Below are 22,279 nucleotides of genomic sequence, written 5' to 3'. Positions count from 1 at the left end.
CTGGGATCGAGTCCTGCATCGGGCTCTCTGCTCAGCAGGGAGCCTGCTTCCCTCTCTCTCTCTGCCTGCCTCTCTATCTACTTGTGATCTCTCTCTGTCAAATAAATAAATAAAATCTTTAAAAAAAAGAAGGGGGAAAGTGGAAAGGTGGGGAGAGAGAGGGGAGGGAATTAGGGTGACAGAGGGGATGGGGGAAAGGATAGGAGGGAATGAGGAGGGGGGCATGGAGGAAGAGAAATAAAGGGATGAGGGGAGTGGATGAGGGGAATTAGAATGAATTAAATCCAGAATCTCCATGAGCCTCCGGCTGGAGCTTGAATGACAGATGAATGCCCACAATTAAGGGAACATACTCAGTAAGTGAGAAATAACGCAGTTCTGATTATGCTTCATGTCTGAACTTTTTAGTTAAAGCCAAATACACCAAATGCTGTGTCTGTGATGACTAAAAGACTAATATTTCCCAAGGCATTGCTAAATTCATAAGTTCATATAATGTATTAACACTCACATCTTTCTCTCATCCTCTCTGTACTCCACAGCATGGTGGCATGGTCAACAATTTTTTTTTTTTTTCCATGTAGAATGACCAACTGTTTAGCCAGAGTAGAAAAAATCATGGCAAATAATACTACCACCCTTTTTACATCTAAAAAGAAATAAGTAAAGACATTCCTATTATGTGGGGCAGCAATAGGCTCTCCTGGCCCCAATCCCTTCTGGCATTGTTCAAATTCTCTCCAAAGCTATGCTCACGAGTGCCATAGAAATAGATGCATTCATTTGATTTTGGGGGGTTACTTACAGCTTAGTAGTAGAGACAGGAAATCATTTCTATGACTTGAAAGTACTTTTAAGATCACTAGCACAGACTCCTTAGTGTTGATGTTACTACTTTTCATGAGTATAATCAACTTTTCTGTCTCACCTCTGAGCAGCATGACCCTGATTTTGCAGTGACAAGCACAGAACACACTGGAGTCCCTTGAATAAGCCATGTCCCTTCTCATCTCCATGCCTTTGCGTGTCCATCTCCCTTAGCCTGGGATCTTGCAATCCTAGCAAACTTCAGTGAGTCTAAGTTGCATGCTCTCTGGAAAAACTCTTCAGTACTGTCCCTTCTTAAATTTTCCCCTCCCACCATCATCATGTCCTATAATTACCACTTTTTTCCTCTGTTTTTTTTTTTAAATTTTTTTTATTTATTTATTTGACAGCGAGAGAGAGAGAGATCACAAGTAGGCAGAGAGGCAGGCAGAGAGAGAGAGAGAGAGAGGGAAGCAGGCTCCCCGCCAAGCAGAGAGCCCGATGCGGGACTCGATCCCAGGACCCTGAGATCATGACCTGAGCCGAAGGCAGCGGCTTAACCCACTGAGCCACCCAGGCGCCCCTCTGTTGTTTTTTTTTTATCTGGGAGACTATGGACTTATCCAGAGCAAAACTTGTTTCTTGACTTTTTTTTTTCTTACTTTCCAGTAAATGTTTATCAAACAGATGAAGGCATTCCAACTGCTTCTTTTATAAATAAGGAAACTAAGATTGGAGGAGTTTAATAGCTTGTCTAGGGGCATTTGGATTCATAGCAGAGACCCAAGGCAGGTTCTACTCCTCAGTGAAAATGAGCTTTTCTGGGTACTTCATGTGGATTTAATTTCCAGAAATTCCATTACATACAAAATATGCAAAGAACATGCAAATATCATAACCACCTTCCATCTTCATCACTGCTCACCTTCTAATTGCTTACATAGAGCCCATTTTTGGGAAAAGAAGAAGGGATTCTTATACAAATAAAACAACTTGTGAAAAAATGCTGTGTTGCTAAATGATCAACAGGTAGGTCTTGAGTTTAAAGTTCACAGTACTGAGGGCCACTACTCTTTCCTATGAGTCTGCTTTGTACAGAAAGGCAAAGAAGCAAGGCATCTGACATAGCTATTGTTGTAACAACCTTATGAGTAGGTTAATATCCTCATCTTAAGTAAGAGGGAATCAGTCGACAAGAGGTGAAGTCACTGGTTCAGAGTAGAGCAGTACAATAACTAACTGGCAGAGTCCAAATACGAGCCTTATTTTCCTTGACTTCCAATGCTCTCCCCAGCATCTAATACTGTTTCTCTCTACATGAACACACCACTCTGGCCCTAAAACTGCAACTCCATTTTAAAATCAAAATAAAACTAAAAAAAAAAAAAAAAAAAAGCCTCTTTTTTAGTTCTTGCTACAGTTTCTTTGAAGTTGAAAGCTTGTTTTGGCACTAGAAATACTTCAGGATTAATTGTTTCCTGAGAGTTTTGAGCTCCACATGGGAGCAGGTAGAAAGATGATTTGGACAATGTCCAGTGATGGTCAAGGGTCAATTAGTTATGGTGAACTTGTGTGCGAACAGGGATTGAGAAACAAAACTGGAGTTAGAGGATTTTCCCTCTATAGAGCATGACTCCCAGAAGGAAAAAAAAAGAAAAAAGAAAACAATACATAAAAGGTCCAAGTATGAAAGAAAAGGAATTTAACATTGGTAAGGAAAATGTTTGAAATTTTAAAAAAAAAATTGAGCACAAGAATATTTCTAAAGTTCAAACAAAAATTAGCTTTGAAACTTGAAAATTTGGTTTGGTTGCAATTTAAGTTCTAATAAGTACAGAAGTTCAAAGAGAATAAAAGACTAAACACATAGACACACCTGGTTTGGGATGTGTTTCTTCTAAGGTGGACTGCTGTTTCTTTGTGTCCTACTAGATTTGCTTACAAGATGCAGAATGGTAGCCAGCTGAGAAGGGACTGTGTACTTTTGTATCTTACTTGGTGAAGCTGGTTCCTAGCTATGAACCAAAAAACAAAAACAAACATGCAAAACCAAAAAAACCTGTCTTCTTAGATTGGCAACTGGCAGGCCCGTCTTTACTACAGAAAACTATAGAGGGAGTTTAATCGGTAGGTAGTTTTGTGTTAAATCTGAGGGGGTCTGTATTAAAATGTATTCACTTCTGTACTGTCTAGAGATAATAACAGTCTATTTTCTCAGAGAAAAGTTCTGAAATAAGGCTTCACTGCTGATACATCAGCTGGGATGTCAACTGAGAAAAGCAGCTCTTTTTAGAGAAAGACATTCTTTGTTCTTTTCGCTCCTGTTGCTGGTACTAGCAATTGAGATCACAACAAAAGTATCTGTAAACTGTAAATTTAGTGAGAAATCGACCCAGACACACATTTTGGTTAATAATCTGCTGCATGCCCAGCGGTGGGCTTGCCACCGTGTGGCCGGCAGCACGCTGAGAAACCATAAACACCTGACCAGGAGAAGCTTATATTGTAACACAGGGTATGATCTGAATAAAAGAAAAGGCAACATAGTAAGTGCTAATTACACTGCAATAAATTAACATGTTTTCTTTTCTTTTTTTTTTTTCTTCTCTTAGTATTGTTGATTTTACCAAATTCAACCAAGTCCTATGGATTTGACCAATGCACGGGATGGGAAGAGTCCAGGGTTCCACTGAGTCCTACTACAAGAATTTTGTTTTTTTTCACATTTTAACATCTCTGAAATTGATGTGCATCTTAAAAGTGATGATGTGTATTTGAGGAAACAGCTACTAAGATGAGTAAGCACTTGTATCAGGGACTCTGCTAAGCATTTCATGTGTATCAATTTATTTTTAATTACATAGGAGGTAAGTACTATGATTACTTCCTTTGCAGAGATGAAAAAAGTAAAATAGAGAGGTTCAATTATAAGGTCACATAGCTTGATCCAAGGGCCAACCGTACGCAGGCTGTTGCCAGCACCTGTGCCCTTAGCCACTGTGCCACACTATTCCCATCATTAGCGCAATGAGCAGACGGCCCTGAATGGCAGTCGAGGGGTTTGGCCCAATATTGAAAATGTACTTAAGGAAATGGGTAACACCTTTCTCACCCAAGCTCCCAGTCTTAGAGTACCAGGAGATTGTACCTTGGAATTATAAACTTATACTTTCATTTCCATGAAGGCAGTTGGTTCATCCATCCCAGTATAAAAAAAAGTGTTACTACTTCTTATTTTATGAAGTCTTTTTTTTTCTCATTCCATTACACACAATTTGCTCAAAATTTAAAAAAATATATCTCATGTGGCTCATGTGTCAGTAATGTTTAAAAATGAAGGCTTTTCCCTGGTCTATTCTACTTTACATAAGAAATGAAAACAGATCTCTGTCATACTACTTTCTTACTTCAGAAAGTTGCAGTGCTTTCAAAGCTGGGAAAAAGTCTGTGTGTGTATGTGTGTATCTAGTTTTTTATTTTTATCTGTGTAATGCTCTAATGCATGCCCATCCTCATGAGTTTACACATAAATTATAAACTAATTGAAAGCAGAAATGACAAGTGGTTTTGCATTATGAATGCTTGGAGGTTTATGAAACATTTAGTAATGAAGGCTTTAGCCCTACATTCAGACCTCACTCTGGCACACATGGTCAAATATATAAAAAGCCTATTTCTAGGGAAAATAGAATATTCTCTTCTGTGGTTACTCTTTTGATGACAGTTTTGTCCTTTTATAAAGAAATATAGTATTTACCACTGGGAATGAAGAAATGGCCTATGGAGAAAAGAAATGTCATAGGAAGATGTCAGGAAAACCTCTGGGTTTTCCCAGGAATAGGTATGAAGTATAAGCTAGTAACCATGACATTTTCATAGAAATTTTCAGTATAAATATTGATCTAGTTGAAGACTTAGGTTTCTGGACCCTGTAAATCAGGCCACAGTAAGAAACAAACAGTAAAATATTTAGGTCTTTAGAGCAGGTGGGTTAAGGTACAGTATCCTTTTAACAATAAGAAGGAAATTTGTGGCCTGGCTCAGATATATTCCAGGTACATGTATGACCTTGAGCAAGTCACTCCCTTCTCAACTCTTTCTTTACTCCTGAGATGGAAAGTTTCAACCACATGGTCTCTGTGGTCTATTTCAGTTCTCAGCACTTAAAAAAATGACATAAGCAACATTTTTTAATGTGTCTATATATATGTTCTTTGCACTGTCTTGATATACTTCATTACTCATGAAGGAAATAACGTATCTTTTTTTCTGTTACCTGTCTCACTAGAGTGTTGTGAAGATTTTAGCCTTCTAGACAAAGGTGCCACATACATGCGGTTATTAAACCAGAAGGACAGGACACCGCTATCTGGAATGCTTCAGATAAAAGGCTCATTATTATCTGTGCAGACAGGAGATGTGAGAGTGTTACCATGAGCACAGGAAGAAAATCTCAGCCCATCTGAATGCTAAATGGTGGAGGACACTTGAGCGCTGAGATAAAGATAATACACATCCATAGATGGCAGCAACAATGCTGGGACTGGGTTTTTGTGGTGAGAACAAAATAGGTCAAAGGTAGGCCTTTGAGAGTCACAGTTCCTCTACTCTGCTCTGATCCAACAAAAAGACTGCTCTTCAGACTAGCATTAATGTGTGTGTTTAAGACAACACTACTAAAAGAGGTAGTGATGATTAATTTTAAATTAGATGTTGGATAACTATGTATGTCTATTTGTAAGTCAGCTGTTAGGAGCTTGGGAGAAAATGTGAAGTTGTGACTATATTTAAAAGGACGTTATTGTCTCAATTCAGGTATAAAATTTATAATGTACCTGAAGTACATTATACCTGAAGTATTGATATTGGGCATTATTTCTATGGGGAACTGCAACTTGAAGACCAAATTGGGAGATGGCTTCACATCTCTGGCATTATAACTTTTCTTGGTAGTGACCACTGGGATACCTCTGTGTAGGGGTCTTGACCAATGGGGGTGGAGCAAATACAACCAGTTAACAGTGAGCCAATGCTGTAGAAAAGAAGGGACTTATCTATATATCCAAGAGATGAGGCTGTTTCCACGTCACTAACTTCTCACAATACAAAGGATTGTGGCACCAGTGTGCAGAAGTGAGAATTCTAATAATGCTATTTGCATGTTTAAGTAATTTGAACATATTAGAATCGATTTATACTCCCCTAGTTGGTCTTCCTGTCTCCGGTTTCTCCTTTATTTCCATTATATACATTGCTGACAGATTAATTTTCCAATAAACCACCATGCAAGTGTGCTCTGTATTCTCATTATACTGTGAAACATTTTTGGCATAGGACTGATTATATTTTATTATAATTTTTCATTCACATGTCTGTTCAATGACATGTCTGGCATTCAATGACATGTTTGTTCAATGAGGGAGCATACTTAACACAATTTATTAATAAATGCATAAAATTACTTCTCTACAAAATCTTTCATCAGCTATGCAAAAATAGTGCAACTTTTCAGCTGTCATTATTGACCCCCTTCTTTTACACACACACACACACACACACACACACACTGCATGTGTGTTCTGAAATTCACACATATATACACACATATTCCCTAATTCTCATAGCAACAGATTTTACAGATGAGAAACGGATAGGGTTATATTATTGTGCAAAGCTACAGGCATACTAAATATTCAAATCAGAATACAAATTTATCTGAGTCCAAAGCCCACATTCATATTCTTTCCACCATTAATCCACCCATCCTTGCCAATGGTGAGCTGGCAACGAAAGCTCATTATAATTCTTGGCCCTCTTTACTTTCCTGACTTCATTTCACTCTACTCTCCACAAGAAACAATTTGCTCTATCATAGCAAGTATCCTTAGTGCTTCCCCTGACTCTACATACACTAGGGTGTCTTGTTAAAATGCAGATTCTGTTTCAGTAGGTTTGGGATAGTGCCTAAAATTCTGCATTTCTACAAGCTCCCAGTGATATGAATGCTGCTGTTTTGTAGTCCATACTTCAAACATAAAACTACAGATCATCCTTAAATGTACCTTCGATCCTTCCCTCCACAAAATGGTACTGTCTTTTTTTTCCTAGTTCCACTACCAAAACTACCTTTTCTTCAGTGCTGTTCCCAGTTCCTCATCTCACTCTGATCTTTGCTAAATCCCAACAGCATTCCATTTCATTCCATTAGTATTTGAGATTAGCAACTTAGTGTTCTTTTTATTACTTTTGCATGTATATATTTGATTTTGCCTGCTAGACTTCTTGGAAGTAAAGGTTTCTTATAACTTCTGTATTCCTCCCATAACTTAGCATAGTGCTTTTTTGTAGTGCTTTGGTTGATAATTATTGGTTTTTCCTCCCAGCTCATAAGCCCCTTTCCATAGTAATTTCCCTCTTTTTAATCCAAGGAAGGAGGAAGTTGTATATGGGTGGACTGTTAGTAGCTATGTCCTCATACGTGTTTCCATAACAAAATGAGTTAACTGGAGTTCAGAGTTTGTTTTCTGGCATTTGGAATTTGAATGGGGGAAAAAAAAAGGTGTCTTTCTTCAGGAGCATGCTTTGTTAATGGAAACATGATCAGAGGTCATATTTTCTATATGTGGATGGGAGAAACAAAAGAAGTTGGCTTAACAAGGGAAAGAATGAGGTCACTCCAGATAAAAACACAAGGATGAAAACATTAAAGAGAATGTCAGGAAATCCAGACAACAGTTCTTAAAGCATACCTATATTGTTAGTCTTTAGTTCTATCATAGATAATTTATAATAAATAAATCTGTAATATATAATTTATAATAAATAAAGCAAACTCCTCTTTTCCCCCTTACACAAACTGTCAGAGCTGGTTACTTACGATCAGACAAATAGGATTTATGTATATGGTATTGATAATGTTAATATTGACTCTGATGCATGTCAAATGATTCTTAAACATCAGTTTATTTGCTATCTCAGGGGTTTCTGAAATAAAAACTGGAGGATGATGCTCTGTCATATATTACCCTAAACCAATATGTTTCTTAAATTAAAGTCTTCAGAGCACCTGCATCAAATCACTTAAACTGCTCTTTTAAAATGGACATTACCTAGGAGAAAATATTCACAAATTATATATCTAACAAGGAGTCACTATTTCAAAAGTACAAAGAACTCATATAACCCAATAGCAAAAACAAAAACAAAATTAAAAAAAAAAATCCAAGCCAATTAAAACATAGGCAGAGGATCTGAACACACATTTTTTCCATAGAAGACATACACACGGTCAACAAATACATGAAAATGTGCTCAACATCACTAATTACCAGGGAATTGCAAATCAAAGTACAATGAGGTATCACTTCTCACCTTTTAGAATGATTGGCATCAAAAAGACAAGAAATAAATATTGGCAATGATGTGGAGAAAAGAGAGCTCTTGTGCACTGTCAGTGGGAATGTAAGTTGAAGAAGAGCTATCTGCATCCTCATATCCATTGTGGCATTATTTACAATAGCCAAGACATGGGGACAATTTGAAGGTCCATTGATGGATTAATAGATCAAGAAAATGTTATATAAATATATATATATATATATATATATATATATATATATATATATATATTTCATTCATAAAATAGAAGGAAATTCTGTCATTTGTGACAACACGGATGGACCCTGAAGGCAATATACCAAATGAACTAAGTTGGACAGAGAAAGATAAGCACAGAGGGAGATAAGTATGATCTCACTTATATGTGGAGTCTTAAAAAAACAAACTCACAGAAATAGAGAACAGATTGGTAGCTGCCAGAGGTTGGGGTGGAGTGGGGAGACAGGGCAAAAAGGGTTAAAGGTGGTTAAAAGGTACAAGCTTCCAATTATAAAATAAATAAGTCTTGGGGACATATTGTATAACATGATGACTAGAGTAAATAATATTTTATATTTGAAAGTTGCTAAGAAGATGGATCTTAAAAGTTCCCATAAGAAAAATGTATAATTATGTAAGGTGATAGATGTTAACTAATTGCAGTGTTCATTGTGTATTATACACACACACACACACACATATATATCTAATCATTATGTTGTATACCCCAAACTAGTAAAATGTTATATGTCAACTACATCTCAATGAAAGGGGAAAAATAAACAAAATAGACATTCCTGGTTATCATGGCTGACAGATTCAACAGCTAATGCAAGCTTTGACAGATACCAACTTTTGGGAAAACTTTACTCCCTACATTCTAGATCGCATCCTCAAATTCTGGCTACTTAAATTCTAGTGAAACTTTACAGTCACATATCAGAAAATGAAAACCAGAAGTGTTTATAAATATTTACAAGATGGAGTGTTCTTGCTACTATTTTCTCAAGTTCTTTCTCCCAGGTGTCATTAAATTCAATGTCTGAGCCCACTTTCCTTTACAATAAAGAAGTTCTCACATGATCTAATAATGCTGGTTAATCTTAATCTATTTCCTTCTATTCTGACCTCAGAATCAATGTAAACAGCCTCCATTACTCTAACCTCTGTTTCAGTCTTAGAGTAAAAAGTTTAGTTTCATGCCTCTTGAGAAGTCTGAGTAATCATTAATTCACAGTGATTATGCCAAAATAATTAGATGTTTGAAGATAATGTGCCTTGTCTTTCTTCCATTCTCTTCACTAAAAACTAGTTTAAAAAATCTATTCAGATTTATATGGAAGATAACAAGTAATATAAAATTTTGGGGGGAGTGTTGCTCTGTGGCCTAAAATATTACATAGAGGTCTTTATCTTATTATCACAGATGAATAAAACACTTAAATATCTCCTTCATGGCTGTTAAGGCACAGTAGAGTCAATTCATGCCCAGGGAGCTTTAATCACAGACATTGTCATGATAAATGGTGAAAAGTCAGTGTGGGCTATCATGTCAATGGCTACTGGGGGAGTTTTTAATGGGAACATTGGCAGCATGCAGTTCATAACTACTTTTAAGGAGCACTTCTGATTTAAAGGCTAAACGAGTACCATTACAGTATCTTTATGTGTGGTATTTCTAGAGAAATTCCATTTTAAAAGGAAGCTGGTTACTGTAGTTAATGCATATAACAGATTTTCTGAATGATGCAAATATTGTCTGTTGGTTTAAAGTTATATTGATAGAGCGCAAATTACTGACTTTTAGGTTTAGCTATCAATTTTTAATTTTTTGTAACCCATTATATCATCCAAAATCTCAAATCAAGTATTAAAGTGGGGCCATGAAGAAAATAGCACATAGCAAGAGAATAAGAAGAGCCATGATAACAATAAAGAAAAGGTTGAAAAGGTAAAAGATTTCTAAGTGTTTCTTTATGTTGTTTCAGATAGCACATATTATCTGCTTTGTTTTCTTTTTTTTTCTTTCTTAAACTCAATTTGCAGCCTCAAGCCCTAAACTAGAAACTTCAGAAACTGTTTAAAAAAAAAAAAAAAAAAAAAAAAAAAAATTGCCATTTTGACCCAAGAAGAACAGGGAAGGAATAAGAAGCAGACAATTTGAGAAAAATAACACAATTCACAATCCAATGTGAGTTTCCTAAAATTACAAGTACTCTTAGTATATGTGCTGCCGAAGCGAGCACAAATTACAAGTATTCTTATGAATGCTGGGAACAGAATTAAAACATATATAGATAGATAGATAGATATATCTATATCTATCTTAGCAAATCAGAAAAATATAGTCCCTTTGTGTTCTATTGAATAGTTGACAAAGATGCTAGATATTCAAATAGAATAAAAAAGCTACCTGGATCTTAAGGGTAGAGGTCTATGGGGCTACAGATATGTTTTGCTTAGCACAATAATTTAAAATAATGAAAAATTGATAATTTGAAGACTTCAGAAAGTCCATGCAAATATCCAGATTGCCACAGGCCCCACTGTTTCAGATTTTCTTGCATGGATCTTCTTCACATACTTGATACCCATTTAGCCACTTGAGGATGGGAATCCTCTTAGAGGTTCTCTCTGAAAGGGGAGAATGTTAGAACTTATGGCACCTGGATGCATCAGTTAATTGAGCATCCAACTCTTGGTTTTGGCTCAGGCCATGATCTCATGGGTTCTGAGATGGAGTCCTGCAATGGGCTCTATGTTCAGCAGGGAGTCTACTTGAAGATTCTCTCCCTCTATCCCTCCCACCATTAGTGTGCACAGTTGAACACACATAATCTCTCTCTCTCTGAAATAAATAAATAATATTTAAAAAAAAGAATCCTTTAAGAATATTAGAAGTGGTAGGAACTAAGAGATCACCTAGTTCAATAGCCACATTTAAAATTGATACAATAGGCACTTGCGGAGATGAGCACTTGGTGTTGTATATAAGTGGTGAATCACTAAATTTTACACCGGAAACTACTAATAGACTGTATGTTAACTAAGGAGAATTTAAATAAACACTTGACAAAAAAAGTTGATACAACAGAAACCAAGAGGGGTAACAAGGATGTGTTTTAAAACTTTCCCATTAAGCAAATCAATAGAAACCCATTATGGCAGTATTTGGACTGCTCAGGTACCCAACAACCTTTTGTGTTTGGCACAACAATAAGACTTTTTTGGATACCTTTTTACCTTGTGCTAAGTTAAATTTGAATAAAAAAATAATGGTGGCTCAGTTATCACTTCATGAGCTGGTCTCAGTATGAGTTCCTGTTACTGAGGAATGCGAGAAATATCCAATTTAAAAACTTTCTGCTTGATAAATACCACAATATCCAAATACACACAAATATATGAAGACGTTTCATTCACTTCCACTTCCATCAATAACTCATACAGAACTTATAAAGATTCTGGAATTTTAAGATACTATATAAGTATACTATATTTTAAGATACTAAATAGGCAACTTTCCAGGAACATATTATGATCTTAATATTAATTATAGCGTTATTTTAAAACTGAAGGGTAAAATAATGCACATACATGTGTGTGTACATTATCAAAGGGTTTTCAGGTCAAGGAAAACTATACAGAGAAATCGATGTATTCCCTGTCATCTCTCTTTTTCAGGGAGGCTTCTGGACATGAATTAATTCATTCAATATTTAGTACCCATCTGGTATACAAAGAAGCTTATCAAGTCAATATATCCTATGAACTTAAAACCAGAAAAGAAAATCAACCTTATTAAGTAACACTGAATATAAAATATTCAACACGTCTTGAAACTACAACTACTATATTGATTATGCAGACACTTTTCAATTGCCTATTTACTATTAACTTTTCTATCTGATTCAGTGTCATATTTAAAATTAAAAAAACATGAATGAAGTTATTTTTTAAGAATATAGTAAAAAAGAAAAAGGTGGCAACTCTTGAAATTACTTTCAAGTATAAGTGCACTGAAATACCTCATATTCCTGGGAAAACTTCAAGTTGTCATTTGCTTTCAACCTTTCAATGTGATCTGCAAGTTCCAAGATAGGAATTGGAGGATGGCTAGCCATACCTATTAAAAGGAAAGAAGAAACACATTTGAAAACAAATGAAAATGATGGTGACTATTTCAAAATATAGAGAATACTATAGTTAGAAATGGCCTGAAATATGTGAGTTGTAAAGATGTTTAATGTGAGGAAGCAGGCAGATAGTTTGGTTACTCAAAGCAGGACATGCTCTGGAAGGATGAATTTTGTAGCCAAATGAAAAGTCACCAAGCATAATCCGCAAACTAACACTCCTAGTGTAAAAGAAAGCGTTATTGTGCTATGAATCGATGCAGTTAGCTAGCAGAGAAAACTGACAGTCAGGCTTGATGTCAACTTCTGCTTTGAGTAATGACTGTTATGTCATTTCAAACTCCTTCTCCTGCACTGTGTGAAATGGAAATCATGTGGAATTAAATGGTGTAAAGTGAACTAAGAAAACAGACACTGAGAAAGGCCTAAAAGGGAAAGAGTAGTAGCTTGATAGGAAACATAAAGTGATTTATGCATAATCAAGGAAAACTAACTTGAAGAATGAAGGTTACCAGGGTAACCGGAATCATCTGAACCTGCAAAGGAAATGATGATGTAAATAAAATAAAATAGAAAGAAATTGTTAAAAAAAATGAAATGGATAGTCTGATATACTTTTTTTAAAGGACTGATAAAAATGTTGTAAGTTTTTACAGGATTCACTAGACATTGAGACTTGATTAAGATTGCTTTAATATTTCACAGACCTGGAGGTGACTGACATTCACATGCAAACATGGACACAAAGAATGACATGCACCACAGTTCATAGACGATAATCACTGATGACAAAATTAGACACCAAACTGAGGTTCAAAAATGTTTCCACTAGTAGCAGATTGTAGAGGTTGGTGTTATGGCCTTCACCTGGACACTTATAAATGGCCACACTAACAGCTCTGTGGTATTTGCCCCAGGTCCCCATTATTCAACCACCAGCAAAACCTACAATCTACTTCAGGTGTAAACATCTTTGTCCACAAATGGGAAATGAATGCAGGAGAGTGACCAGATGGTGAAAGGACAGGGAGGGAAAAGGGATGGAAAAAGAAACAAAGCAGTGACAGGGACAGCATATCTTAGTTCAGTCTGCCAGCTGAAGTGATATTAGTTTCACAAATTCTGTTTAAAATACTCCACCATTAATTTTGGTGATTCCTGTGTCTTTCCACTGTTTTCTCACTTTTCATGTGATGTACATTCTATTTCTCTATTATTAAATTTTAGAGTACCATGAGAGAACATCGCTGACTCATGTCTTAGGGATAAAAATTCCAGCTGGCTAGAAAAACTTGAACTAGCATGCCCCCAGGGAAGACTCTGAAGAGGAAAAAGAATGGGGGAGGAGCTCAAACTGGAGGCCATGTTGACATTCTGCTGTCCTGGGACTCTTTGGAAGGTATTAAGTTATGGAATGGTGACCATTAAGTCAGCAAGACATGTGATTATTTTATGGGCATTTTAGAAATTGTGCCATTTATTGAAAGCCACCCAGTAAGTTCCATTATCTCAAATGTCAAATTATCAATGGTTCTGGTAACTTAAATAAAAATCTCTTTTGCTTCTTCCAGGTAATCATTTTAATACAATGTTATAATAGGTGGTGTTTTAGTGTTTATAGCTTCCAGTCAACTACAATATTAAGGGAAGATCTCATAAAAATGAGTTGGCTTAGAAATAGAAACTCTTTGTTGCAGATATAATTATGTATTTGGACCAAAATATTGGAGCCCACTTATGGAACTTTTCCATATAAATGGTGGAATCAAACTAATTTACATTCTGTGGAGGGAGTAGGTGGGTGACAGTGGTCTAATAATTAAAGTGATCTTATCCAGATGAGGCACCCCCAGTGACAAGAATGGAAATGCAAAGGCACAAGAGACTCTAGGCTTATCTGGAAATGGAAATGGACAGATGTAGACATCCATTACAGTGCTTTAACAGAGAAAATAAAGAGACAAAGATGTTTAGACCTTTTCGAGCGAATCGTGGGAGAGAGTTATTATCATATATGGACTGAGTGGTGGTTTGGCTAGAGAGGGAGGACACAGAGCCAATCAGGGAGGCGTAGGGGACTGAATTACTGCTCAAAGCTGCAAAAAGTAAAGCCAGTTGGAGATGGGAAAAATATTAGTATAACAGCAGTAGAAGACCGTAATAATCAACCAAAGACGTGATCAACATATTTACTTTGGAAGCTAATTATACAGAAATCCAAGTAAACCTATACTGACTTCTTATCTTCTAAATCAGGATGTATATATCATATGCAAAGATAGCACAGCATTCAAGAATCATTGTTTAAGACACATCAATTTGTATCATGTTCCATCACAATTCTAGGACAAGTAAAAATGGCAGAATGGATGTTTCACGGAAAAAAGAGGTAAACTTGTGGGATTCTGATGGTATAGAAGAAGGAATCCTAGACTAGAATATGGAGGGGAATTCTTCTGGTTTTGCCATCTACAAATAGGGACAAATCACTTGGAACAAAGAACCTCAAATTTTTATCTGTAAAATAAAACTGCAGAGCTAGGTAACTTCTGGAGTCACTTCCTTTATAACTCTTACTTCTACCTCCTGTAGATAGGATGTCTAAACATATGGAACAACAGAGAAGAGTCTCTTGGGCACAGTTTTCATTGTAAGTGTTCTAGAAGTTATTGAACCTTTTTTTTTTTTTTTGACCCATGGGGAGAATTTACTGTCTATAAACTAAAAATCTATGCAGTTTAATGATCAACTTTTCGAATTACTTAAGTTCAATACCATTTTCTTTAGCTAACTCAAGAGACTATGATGTTATTGTCAAGTATTTGAAACAAACGTCATCATAAAAATTATGCTACTTAATAAATCTGGGATGAAACTTTAACATGAAACTCTAGCTCATATCAGAAAATAATCCCCAAGGAGTTACTAAAAAGTAATTATATAATTATCCCCAAACTTCTCCATTGTTCAACATGGAAACAATTTTACATGATATAATCAAGCATGTTAGATTCTGAACAGAAGAGCAGACACTAAGAAAACGATGAAGTTGATGTTACTGTAGCATATTCTCAAACTTCTGCCTTGGTAACCTGGCTATTGCTCCTGGTCTACAAACAATATATTTATTAGATGAGGGTTTTTACATTAGCATCATTTGAGATGCTTTAATTTTTTTTTTTCCAGGCTGCACACCAGACCAATTAAGTCAGAACCTCTGGCGATATGAACCAGGCATTGATATTTTTAAAGTTCCCCAGCAATGACTCTTGGTCCAGGTAAATTATGATGGGGGTGTGTCACTTGTTTATCTTTTCCATTCAAAAATTATATCAGGATTTATGAGAATGTAATCAGCTTTCTTTTGGTAATACCTTGAATCTGCTCTGATTCTCCATTTAGTGAGATTTAGTACTTTAGCTATTATTAATAGTAAAGAACTTAAAGTGCAGTTTACAGCGAAGAGGACTTGCCAGGGTCATGACAAATTGTTCGAGGCTACAAATGCACAACATCAGTGCATTTTAAAGGCACATGTTGAATCTGAATGGTGCTTTCATTTTGAAGCCATGATATCCACAATATACACTGTCAAGATGAAAAATGGATGGATGCAGTCACTGAAATCTGCCTTAGGTTGGAGGAAAAATCATGATGGCTACTTTTAACATGGTATATATTTATGATGGTTATGTCATGAAGGCTTCATTACAAGAATTAAAACTTTAACATCATGGCATTTGAAGCTGAGCAGTGCCTTAGAGGTCACTTAGCCCAGGCTTTTCGTTTTACACAAGAGGCCTCTGAAGCCCAGAAGAGTTAAATGACTTTATACATTAGTCAATCTAGTAAATAAAATCCTAAGTACTTTTGACATCTTTCTATGTATTAATTCTGGAATGGTGGTGACAATCTTCTCAAGCAGGCGCAAAGTCTCCACGGGCTGAAGGGGGCCTTTAGGTAAGGTAAAGGACTGAAGACGACCAGGTCGGGCATAGGGAACACTTTCACAAACAAAGGTGCTCATGCTCATTTCCTTAAAGCAAGCCATTTTCTATGGCTGGATTTCATTTCCCTACTTTTAAAGGAGGCTCAAGAAAAAAAAAATATTCTCTATTATATGAAAAATAAAAATAGGCATGAAATGAATGGAAACTGACATTCAGTCTCAAGGTCAGGGTCATGTTGAGGGCTGGTGTACACTGTGGAGAACGTGTTTAATGGGCCAAACTCTTCAGCTCTAGCAGAAATCTTCTAGGTGGAACCATAGAGTCACAAAGTAAAAATTTTCAGGTTTTTAGTAGCAGTTGCAAACCCAGATTATGATGTGAATTTTTCCTCAGTTTTCACCGTCGCTTTAAAACTTTGTTGAAACCCAGTGGGAGTCAAAGAAAAGACCTCCGCAGGCCACATTTGGCTAACTAAATTGCAGCCTCTGTTTTAAAAGAGGAAAATGTTTCTTTGGTGTGTAAATTAAGTATTAATTATCCACAAGACAATGGGCTAGACATCAAATGTTGTCTGGGGGGGCTTAACAATGTATACATCTCTCCTGGATAACTCTCTGCAAGTTCATTTATTTCCCCTCCTTTTCCACATTAATTTTGTCAATTAGGAAAATGAAGCTCAGAAGGGTAGAAGATTTGATCAAGGTCATCACTATTAGTAAAACTAAGGCTACTGAGGGATTTGATCCCAGACCCTGTCACTTCTTATTTAGGACACTTTTCATTATGCTATACTGTCTCTTGTACCATTTAATGTCCGGGCAGATTGGTACCATATTCATAAATATGGACCTCTGAAAATGTTTGGACTACTTATGCCCTGCCACAGGGATCATAAACCATCCTCAGTTAGAAAAAATATGTCAATAATAGCTTCATTTGAAGGTATGTCTGTTTAAGTGGTGGGAAGAGGGAAAAAGTGCCCCTATGCACACCTGTATTTACCAGTCCCCTCTTGTCAACATTTTGTGATTTTCCATGAAAACATGAACTAAAGGTATACTAAAGGTATAAATTCAAAATGTTAAAAACTGTAGTATTATTTGGCAGATTTTTAAAAAATCTCCAATTTACAATGTTTCTGCCTTCAAAATATTCTGTTTAATTTTACTAAGTCATCTAATCAACAGTAATTTCAAACATCTATATGGAAATGTTCATCAAATACTTGCTTTATTTTGGCAATTTTAAAATCTTGCACTTAATGCCAATGACCACTTTGTAATTATTTTGCTAAGTAAAGTTTTTGAGGTCACTAAGAGTCGGGAGACATCTTTTTTTAGGGGGTGGTAGAACATCTGTTAGATGATTTTTTCTGTTAACATATATGTGTGATGATTCAACAATACTCTCTTCATGGTTCTCCTTTCCAAAGAAACAAACAAACAAAAAACATGATAAAAATCTGGAGAACAATTTGTGGCCATGGAACAGGGAGAAAATAATTTGTTCATCCAATCAATGGTATATCTCTGTCAAAAATATACTTAACAGTCACAGAGAGAAACTTAGTTTATTAAAAAATTGGTCAGATTTTAAAATAATTTATATGCCATTTAGAATACCCTGAATGAAATATAAATATTCAATGTTTGCAGTTTGCTTCACAAATGAATAATGAGTTAAAGGCAAAAGAGAATATTGATTTATATGATATAATTGCTATATGGCAGAACAATAATGACAATTTGACTTAACCTATGAGTAGGATCATCATTAAGGAAAGATGTTCCAAGAGCACTTTTTCAGGTAAGCACTGGATAGCATAAGTAAGACTCATTTTTATGGGGAATTTTTCAGAATGCAGAATTTAACAAACCATGTTTCTTTATATCAGAAATTTGCTATTTCTATTCAATGAACCAAGGTTTTTTGAAATATACAAAGAACACATATGGTGTTCTTAAGTAAGGTCATATATGTAAGTTTCTTATAGTGCAAAATATGAAGATAAGTATATATAAATATGGATCTTGTTAGCATTGATCCAATTAATACCACTGATGGATCAACAAAGAGGCTTCAAAAGTTTTTAAAGCCCATTCAGCTGCTGTGCAGACATTTCTGCTGCTGATACTGCTATTTCTGATATGATAACTTTTCCCCAGTTTGTTTCTGTTTTCCACAGCCCATCAATCACCTACCATCCATGCATGCTTTAGGGCAAAACATATTAAGGTCATCCTCAGAATGAAAACGAGGCTTTTATGTTGTAACATCTGATCATCAATTTTTAAATTTCTTTTCTTAAAAGGTGAAAGCACAAACCCTGCAGTTTTTTGTTGTTTTTGTTTGAAGGGTTATTTGTGGGGTTTTTTTGTGTTTTTTTGTTTGTTTGTTTGTTTGTTGTTTGTTTTAGAGGGGGTACAGAGAGAGGGATGTGAGAAGGAGGTACAAATATTAGAAGATTTCACAGAAAAAAAAAACACTTTTAATGGAAACAAACAAGGCAACCAAAAGGCAGCAGAGAAAAATAATTTCACAGTCACAAAGAAAGGTGGTGACTGGCTTACAACATGATGCTGTTAATTACATGTTCCCTCACACCTTTGTCCTTGAAAGAAAGCTTATTTCTCTGAGATGCTGAAATTCTAAATTTGCTTTGTTGGGATACAGTTGATACATGAACACATACTAGTAGCTTCTTTGGTTTTCTTATATATCATCATCTTTTGATGGTATTATATTTATTTTAGTCTTCTGTCTAATGCTAGAGGCCAGGGCTCAGAGGACTGCCACCTGTTGGTAAAGGCTTTTTATAATATTTCAAGAAAAATCTGTTATTGGCAGTCTCTATCAAAATGGTAAATGTGCTTCCCTAGGACTTTGTACTTGCATTTCCAGGTGTTTAATATTTGGAGGTAGCAACAAAGATGTGGAAAGATGTACACTCAGTATTGCTTACTGCAGTATTATTTGCAAGAGTAAATCACGGAAAATAGCCTCCATTAATATGGAATGTCAATACATTTTGTGTCATCTGTAGAAGTGAATAATGTCAAGACCATTGGCTACTAAGAAGGAGATAAAACCTAATACACTAACTTGGAAAAAGGTCTGTATTTATGTATTTAAATGTTAAAATAGGGGGCGCCTGGGTGACTCAGTTGTTGGGTTTGGCTCAGGTCATGATCCAGGACCCTGGGATAGAATGGAGACTGGCATCCCTGCTTGGCGCGAAGTCTGCTTCCCCCCCTTCTTCTCCCCCTCTTTGAGTTCCCCTTCTCACCGTGTCTCTGTCAAATAAATAAATAAAAATCTTGGAAAAAATAAATGTTAAAACAAGAAATTTTTGTGGTAAGTGCTGTGAATTGTTTAAGACTGAGGATTCACAGACCTGTATCCCTGAAACAAATAATATATTATGTTAATAAAAAGAAATTTTTATGTACATCATTTGTCTATATACTTGCTATCCATTTTTATCAATTAAAGAACTGTATATACATATGCAAGTCTTTTTCATATACATATGAAAAATTGTGGGATTGTATATGATAGCTATTCCTGAAGGGCAAATTTGGAATAGTTATAGGGAATCTTTTACTTATATTTTAAATATGCCCTCCAAAAAAAGAAGACAAATAGAAGAAAAATAAGAAGTGGGGGGTAAAGAGTAATTTCTCTTTTCTAAATGTGTTTTTTTCATCTTTACCAATTTATGAAAATTTTCAAACATACAAAATATTTACTATAATGAACACCTGTGTAGCGACAGCATATGTACAACAATTGTTACAAGCTTATTTTCTATTTTACACAATTGCCCCAATAAACATATGTTGCTTTTGTAATCAAGAACAAGAATTATTTGAGGTATAGGTTATAAAAAGACTTAGATACATTTTTTTTACACACACACAAAACTTTCCTCCCAACCTAGGCCAATGGGCACAGTTCACTTTGGTTTAACATGTAACTCATCTGTCAACTCATCTTAGTGCATACGCAGTTACTGCAGTCCACAAAGATGTATGAGGATTACTAGCAGTTATTTTAAAATCATCTTTTAATAAATGAGTATTTTCCTTTCCTCTGCAAAGCTTAAAGACTTGTAAGACTTGATTAGCAATTAGTAAGTCTAGCAAATTCTTCTACAACATCTCCTCTCTCCTTTTCGCATTTTACTCCATTTTCCATTTGAAGTGATAAGTCTAACCTTAGCTAAATGATACCTTCTTATGTACTTAGGACTCTAATTTTGTAGGTCATGGGTGATACAAGCAATAGTACTTGAATTGCCTGTTTCATACTAGCTCTTACCAACCCAGTACCATCAATAAATGATGGCTAATTATTGCCAACTATATATTTTTTAATAGATTGGGTAACTTAAGTTCTAAACAAATTACTTGAATATTGCCAATTCCAACAGACTGTATTCCAGCTAATAAACATGTTCATGGGAAACACCTACAAAAAGAGGTACCATATGCTCTTAGGAAGATGTTGGTCTTCCTTGCCCTGTTCATATGCTTGAATATAGCATTTCACAAACACAGTGACTAGATTGTCATCCAAAATTTGGAAAGTGTGCTAAAGCAGTGTTTTTCTATACCCCACAGCCTTGCAAAGATGGCTTTACTGAAAACAACAGATTTCTTTGCCTTTACTTTGTGCCATAGTGGAGAGACAGTGGACAGGAATCTGATGTTTCCTTCTCTGACCCAATGATAGGTATGTTTGTGGTACTGCAGTGAAGGGTATATTTTTCTTTGAAGAATTTAAACTTTCAGAATACTGTATTTATAGGAAATTTGGAATGTTTTCAATACCTTTTGAGTATGGGATAGAATTGAGGGAAAAATGTCTGCCTTCTTATGTTCGAGGCTCTTCAACAAGAATAAATACTTTAAGAAGTGAATAGTTTTTCCATTCCCAAGATTTATTTTATTTTTTTATTTTAATTTTTTGAAGATTTTATTTATTTATTTGACAGAGAAAGAGACAGCAAGGCGGAGTTGGAAAGGGAGAATCAGTCTTCCCACTAACAGGGAGCCTGGGATTGTGACCTGAGCCAAAGCCAGATACTTAACGATTGAGCCACCCAGGTGTCCCCCAAGATTTTTTTTTTAATGAAAGAAGAACTTATAAATTAGTAAACTAAATGATGTTCTTTCTTTACCTTCTGAAATACCTACTGAATTTCAAATGGATCTTTGTTTGATATTTTATCTTCCTCAACAGATCCATTGGAAGTGGAAATGAACTTGCTTTGAACAAGTTCAGGTGCTAGGGGCTGATACATGAATCACAATTTTTTTTTAATTTCGTTAAAAATTATTTGTTTGGAATGAAGATGTGGGTGGTTAACTCCCTACGTATGTATACCATTAATAAGAACTGTTAAATTTTATGTTTGTGGATAAATGATTTTACTTCCAAAAGTATGATATATATAAAAGCACATTTCAGATAGTGAAAGAGATTAAAATACAAAAATTAAGGAGCGTCATATCATTTGCTGTACAACACCTACTAAAGGGGTCATTTCATTGTATCATGCAGGAAAACCCTTGATTATTTGTGAACAAGAGGAGAGGAAAAACACAAAAAGGTTATTTGGCCACTAACCCTACCTATTATCCTGTTGGCGAGTAACAAAAGCAATTTATAGCCACTGCTTAGAATCTGTACCAGTTGAGCAAATGGTCACATTTTTATGAATTTCACCTTAACAGCTGAGTCTATATTCTTTGTCAACTGGTGAAATTTTCAGGACAGCATGCCACTTTATTGAGCTTGGGGAGCAAATAGACTGTTTCAACAAATCGAGCTCAAGTAGATTGCTTACCTGAGCTAAAACTTAGCACAACATAGTGTTTCCATAGTGAGCAGATATGATAGGACCTTAGGACAATTTCTCCTGTTTTATTGTCTTCCTCTATTAAATCTTGTCTCCTCTTTGTTTATTTTGCCTTTATTCCGTTACTCATTTGATGTAAAAAGTCT

The 22,279-nt window shown here is 35.5% G+C and overlaps 1 protein-coding gene across 49 annotated transcripts in view; it reads right to left on the bottom strand.

Moving 5' to 3' along the window:
* Window positions 1-22,279, bottom strand: part of PTPRD (protein tyrosine phosphatase receptor type D) — a 2,308,694-nt gene that overhangs the window by 105,494 nt on the left and 2,180,921 nt on the right. For 30 of the 49 annotated variants that reach the window (XM_046022098.1, XM_046022091.1, XM_046022095.1 and 27 more), the window contains 2 exons: window positions 12,815-12,856; window positions 12,213-12,310 (listed from right to left, as the gene is read on the bottom strand). In XM_046022098.1, the coding sequence (XP_045878054.1) occupies window positions 12,213-12,310; window positions 12,815-12,856 (140 nt within the window). The remainder of the gene's footprint in view (window positions 1-12,212; window positions 12,311-12,814; window positions 12,857-22,279) is intronic. The other 19 variants (XM_046022111.1, XM_046022108.1, XM_046022115.1 and 16 more) reach the window with 1 other exon arrangement.

This window comes from Meles meles, chromosome 11 (assembly GCF_922984935.1).
Source record: "Meles meles chromosome 11, mMelMel3.1 paternal haplotype, whole genome shotgun sequence".
NCBI lineage: Eukaryota > Metazoa > Chordata > Mammalia > Carnivora > Mustelidae > Meles > Meles meles.
Note: the sequence above shows the minus strand (reverse complement) of the source record. Positions and strands in the feature narration are given on the sequence as shown.